At 36.8% G+C, this 6466-nt stretch overlaps 1 protein-coding gene across 1 annotated transcript; it reads left to right on the top strand.

Annotated features, from left to right (window-relative positions):
- Positions 1-1489: 1489 nt before the first annotated feature.
- On the top strand, positions 1490-3055 carry LOC107828109 (protein CANDIDATE G-PROTEIN COUPLED RECEPTOR 7-like). Its single transcript, XM_016655366.2, has one exon. The coding sequence runs from the start codon at positions 1595-1597 to the stop codon at positions 2903-2905; it is 1311 nt and encodes a 436-aa protein (XP_016510852.1). The 5' UTR covers positions 1490-1594; the 3' UTR covers positions 2906-3055.
- Positions 3056-6466: the final 3411 nt, after the last annotated feature.

The raw sequence follows: 6466 nt of genomic DNA, 5'->3' as shown, positions 1-6466 counted from the left end.
CAACATTGTTGAACACTGAAAATTGAAGATGAAGACACAACCAAAATTTGTTACTGAGAGAAAATTGAAGATGTGGAATTTTGCAAGGTGGAGATTTGTTGATTGCCAAAGTCCCATATCAGTTGTGGGCAAAATGTTTATGGAAATTTAAAGGAGGCCTAATATTTAGGATTTAAACACACCTCTCATTTGCCTTCTTATCTTCTTAAGGCATTTGTATCTTCTCTCTTTAGTATTATTTCACTTGTATTTTTGGAGTGGAATAAAATATTGGTTGTGTCCGAGGAAGTAGGCAAAATTGGCCGAACCTCGTAAATTCTGGTGTTCCTTTTATTGTTGCTTTATTGTCTTATTTATTATTTGGTGGCTGCCATAATTTTTGGTATAGTAGTTGTGACTCATTCACACTATATACATTTGGCTTCCGCAACAATTGGTATCAGAGCCAAGGCAACATTACAACTAAGTCCAAATAGATTTTTATCGAACATCACAACAGCGACATTAAAATGACTTATTCAATACTTCAGTCTCCGTGATTCCTAACCACGATAGTGGTGAGCTTTGCACCCCCTCTCATAGGGGGTTATCTCATACTTTATGTTTTGTTTATTTTCTCAGGTTTCATCCAATTTTGGCTGACTAGCACTGCATTTGTTATTATATTATAGTTATGTTATTATTACCGTGTACGGATATTATCTGCCTCAATTATGACTATTACATGAATATATCTTGCTTAGCTTGTTTAGTGATACAATTTAAGGGTTCACTTAGTGGATAGGATCTCACTAAGTGCCGATCATAATCGCTCTTGAATTAGCTAGGTTGTGGCATCATTGATATAGATCAAGAGATATGTAAGAACGATATGAAAATGGAATAAATTGTTCTTCACAAATTTGACTAGCTAAAGTAAAATTTTCATAATATCAATTACACAATAACAAAACGAAAGACTAGAATATTGAAGTTCAAAGGAAAAAATTAAATTCCATTATTCAAAATGAATTCTTGAAAATATAATAAAAGAGAAAAAGGAGAGGTTGTGATTTCAATTTCTATATAATACTATTGCGTAACTTTTTCAATGTGAAAGCTTGTTACAATCCATTCTAATCGAGGGTCAAATTTCACATTAAAATTTTCGAGTATCTCATTTTTACCGTAGATTCTGAAATTAATCCACTCCAAGGGGAATTCTGTATCAATGCATCTCCAAACTCAAAAGGTTAAGAAGGTTAAGTGAAATTAACCCTTAAGTTAAAATGGAGTAATAGTTCTTATTTTGAAAATTCCATCCAACTACCTTTCATATATTTTCTCTAATAACGAGTCGAATCGTCCCTATTGATTAGGATCTTATTAAAGCTTCATTAGTGGTAATGCTGAAAATTTTGCTAAAAGAGAGTAGCAAGTGTGAAATACACTTCCTTAATTTACATCATTTTCATTATACAAATCCAAACATATCTAGTTTAAACAGATATCTAAAAGAGTTTCTCTATTATCTAACCCTCTACTATGCACTCAATATCTTAGTCCTAACAAGCTAATTTTGTTCTAACTTATACAATTACCATATAAAAAACACATGGAAAAGTTCCACCATCTTAGATGTTTAAAGCTACTACAAGCATTGTTCATACTATCAAGCTTTAAGTTTTCAGTAGGTGAAATCAAGAATACACATATTGTTGATGATTCTAGGCAAATAATATTGATTGAAAGATTTGGTTTTGCCCCTGATGGGCATGTAACCATTTCTCTAGACCATGTTTCTTGGAGATCAAATGAACCAGCTGCAAAACTTTATCCTTCTTCTATGGGATTTTGTCTCGTTAGAGATGTATCGTTCCCACGACTCTTGAACGAGTCCATGTACGCAGATAACTTCTGTGTTTTATCCAGTAAGTATGTAAATCTTGTCTTTAGATTTGACAAGCTTGGCCCTGATTCAACCTACAATACATCAACCACAATCGACGAGCCTGATGAATATAACTTGATTTTTGGTAATTGCCAAAAAGAATTTCTTGTCACAATGAATGTTCATACTGAAATGTACAATGTGAATAATGGGGAAAAAGATTTTCTTCCAGCTGGTCAAACTCCACTCCCTAAATTCTATTTCCTTTGTTTCATTGTATATCTTGCATTTTTAGCCATATGGGGATTTATCTGCATTAAACAGAGGAAAATTGTTCACAAGATTCATTTGATCATGGCTATGTTGTTGGTTTTCAAGGCTTTGAAGTTGATTTGTGCTTCAGAAGATAAAATGTACATTAAAAATACAGGGAAGCCTCATGGCTGGGATGTCGCATTTTATATTTTTGGATTTTTGAAAGGTGTAACACTCTTTACTGTTATTGTCCTTATTGGAACTGGTTGGTCTTTCTTGAAACCTTTCTTACATGACCGCGAAAAAAAGGTTTTAATGTTCGTGATCCCCTTACAAGTGATCGAAAATATTGCATCGATCGTGATAAGTGAAAGTGGACCTGTTGAGAAACATTGGTTAGTATGGAATGAGGTGTTTTTGTTAATAGATGTAATGTGTTGTTGTATTGTACTTGTTCCAATTTTATGGTCAATTAAAAGCCTTAGAGAGGCATCCAAGAATGATGGAAAAGCAGCTGAAATTCTGAGGAAGTTGACACTTTTTAGGCACTTTTATGTTGTCTTGATTGTGTACTTGTATTTTACTAGGTTTGGGATTGCTATGATTGAAAGTGTAGTGAATTACATACATGAATGGGTTACAATTGTTGCTGCAGAAGGTGCAAGCTTGATGTTTTATATGTTTATATTCTACAATTTTCAACCTATTGAGAAAAATCCATATTTGGCAATTGACAAAGATGAAGAAGAAGAAGAGGAAGATGATGAGGATGATGCTTAAGATTCTGATACAAATTATTCCATCCAGCATTTTATTGAAAAAATAAAGTACCATATGTGTAGAGTATTGAATAAAAAGTTGATAAAGAGTACAAAAAAATATCGACTGTCTTCTTATTCTTTAATGAATCCTTTTTTCCATTTGGTTAAATATTCGGCTTGTTTTATACTTGATTTTTGTGTTGGAATTTAGACTTACGTTAATTGGTTATAGCCCGAAAGAAGAGTGATGTAGCCCAAGTGGTGAATAAATAAAATGCTTAATATTAAATATTGTGTGTGTGGATAAATGAGGCCCCTATAACAATTGGTTTGTGATGGGTAGACACTCTTTATAAATAGAGGTCAACCCCCCTTTCCCTTTCTATCAGAAAATCCAAGCGTATTCTGCCTCTTGAACACGTAGTAACGGTAGATGATGTTAGGCTAGAAACTCGTGTTTTAGCCGTAGTATTACATTCCAATGACTGCATTATTACGTGTGTTTGAGCTCAAATGATAGTAAATCACACTTAGTACGTATTTTATGCCTTGCAGGAAGTGATCCTGAGCTCAAAAGTTAATTTGGAGCTAAATTGATCAATATAGAGCTTTGAAGTTTGAGTAAAACCCCAATACATTAAGTCGGAATCGTGTTCAGAGGCCGTGTACCAAGTCTGAATGTTAAAAGAGGACGAAATAAGTTCACTTTGAGAAAATTACACTGCCGTGCCGCATGGGGCACCGCAAGGCACGGCGCAGCAGTGTAAAAGGCTGCCTGACAAGAAAAGAAGAGGCTGGAAACAAAGTCCACTAACACGTCACATGGTGTGGCGCAGGGTGCAGCGCAGCTGTGCATTTTTTACAGAGCCAAGTACTATTTCGCGCAGGAAAAGGTGTTTCATCTGGGCCCGACTCTACTTGGTATAAATACATAAAATAGCGCTATTTTGAGGACTTTTGACATATCTTAGACTTAGGGAGGCTATTTCGGAAGGGAGAAAACGTTTGGAGCAATTTCCGGAGGAGATTGGCATCGAATTCTTCATTCCTTCATCTTTACTTTGTAATTTAATTATGCAAATTATTTGGGAAATTATGAACACGATTATGAGTAGCTAAATATTTAGTCTAGGGTTTTGATGGAACCTATTGAAGGATGAACTTCGTGTTATGTTAATATAGTTTGCCCGGTTTAATATCTATTTGTTCAACTACGTTCTTGTTGTAGTTAATTGATATGATCATCAATTAGCTGTGCCTATTTAGTATGTATTACTCGAGAGAGAGTGCATATTTAGGTAACTGTTGAACAACACCACTCCCAAAGTATATGAGGGATCAATAACCGAGGGTTTAAAGGCGGGGATTAGGGATAACGAAGCCTTAGGTGCAATCTAAAGTGAGATGTAATAAAAGTCAGCTAGCGTAACTCGGGAGAGTGCATCTAGTAAATTGTCGTAATTACTCGGGAGAGATTTAGGGTAGTAAGAGTGCTCATAATTGATAGAGACGATTAGGCGATTCTATGCGAAACATAACAAGAAGGGACTCCATCAATAGGGGAAATCATAACCTTAGATCCTTCTCTTACTTGCATACAACCCAGTCATAGTTAGCTTTTAGTTTACTTGCTTTCATTCAGTTAAGTTAGTAAAACAAAACATCTTCAATTGTTATTCAAAATATCTGGAAAGTTCATTACGAAGAATTTAGTGAGTCTAACAAGAGTAATTGGTAGGTTAATTCCCTGTGAATTCGACTCTGGGCTAAATACTCGGATTATATTTGCAGCGACCGCTTTGTCCTTTTATAAGGCATAGTTGGGCGTGATCAAATTTTGGCGCCGTTGCCGGGGAATTAACGGTGTTATCAATTAGAGTTGAAAGAAATACAAAAATTCTTAGTGTAGTCAGTTTTATTTATTTTCAAGCTATACAATGAAATTTTAATGTTTGTTGACTTGGTTGTACAGGTGCATGCTTAGAAACTCATCGAGAACTGGTGAAGTATTTGGAGCATTATCAGATCCCGAGAAAGTTTTCAAGGCCTTGAATCGGGCCAACCAGAAAAACAAACAACAACAATCAACTGAACAACTTGAACCAAACATTGGGGATAATGTGTTAAATGCAGTTGCGCCATTGGCACCTCTTGTGCCAGAGGCTGCTCTATATAACCAGGTACAACCCACAACAGAGAATTTGACCACAGCGATTTTAGTCCCGCAGATACAGGCCGAGTCATTTCAAATCACGAACAACATGCTGCACTTGTTGCAAAACAAGGGACTATTTTCTGAGTCATACATTGAAGATCCTCAACAACACTTGAAGAATTTCCTATCAATCTGCAAAACCCAAAGGCAACCCAACGTAACTCAGGAAGCAATAAAGCTGTTGTTGTTTCCATTCTCAGTGACAGGAGCTGCCCAGACTTGGCTAAACTCGCTCCCCATTAATTCCATCACGACTTGGGAGGAGTTAGTCAAGCAGTTTGTGAATAAGTTTCATCCACCCAACAAGACTGTTCAGCAAATTGATGAAATTTTGCGCTTCAAACAGAAATCAATGGAGACAGTGCAAGAAACATGGGAACGATTCAAAGGGATGTTGGTTATATGTCCACACCACGGTATTCCAGATCAGATGTTAGGGTAGCTGTTTTACATGGGTTTGACAAATAGCGTGAAGGCTAATGTTAATCATTCAGCTGGTGGAACATTCTTGAGCAAAACATGGAGATAAAGCCAGAGCATGCTTGACAAGATGGCACAGAATTCGGAGTTGACAACCAGGAATGCACCTATCACTCCAGTAGTTCACACAGTGCCCTTAGATCCATCCAACACTCTTGCTAAAAATATGGCCACATTAATGACACAGGTGAGTATACTCACCAAAAAGGTGGAGGGCAGAAGTAGCAGGTATACATTGTTGATACTACCAATGGGGGCTTATGCACATCTTGCATTAGTTAGCTAATTGGTAACCAATGGAATGCAGAAAGTGATCATCATCATTACCCTGAGGACATGAATTATGTGTCTAATTATGGGGGCTAGAGACAGGGTGGTCAGAATTGGGGCCAACAGAATCAGCCATATAGGCCAGTCCAGCCACAGCTCAACAATGGAAATATGGGAGGTATGCGACCTCACAATAATATAGCGCCTTACCAAAGGCCACAGGGATATAACAATCAAAATTAGCAGCAAGGTTATCATCCTCCTCAGCAGCAACATGGTGGAAGACAGAAAGATGAGTTTGCTAGACTCGAGGCAATGATACAGCAGGTTATTGGGTCAAATGCAAAAATGAGTGAAAGGATAGATGAACATGAGTCGGTTATAAAAAATATTGAAGTGCAGATGGGCTAGATATCGATGTCTTTGAATAATCGTCCTCATAGGACATTGCCTGCAGACACTCAGATAAATCTAAAAGATCAAGGCCTGAAGCAGCTGATGGTAGTGAGTCTACGTAATGGCAGAGACTTAGACTTGGAGCAAGAGAGGGCTCGAGAAAGCAGATAGGCTGAGACACTTGTACCAGTGCCCATTGAGCTAGATGATTCAACGAAA

Source organism: Nicotiana tabacum, chromosome 11, assembly GCF_000715075.1.
Source record: "Nicotiana tabacum cultivar K326 chromosome 11, ASM71507v2, whole genome shotgun sequence".
NCBI lineage: Eukaryota > Viridiplantae > Streptophyta > Magnoliopsida > Solanales > Solanaceae > Nicotiana > Nicotiana tabacum.
This window is presented reverse-complemented; position numbering and strand designations above follow the sequence as displayed.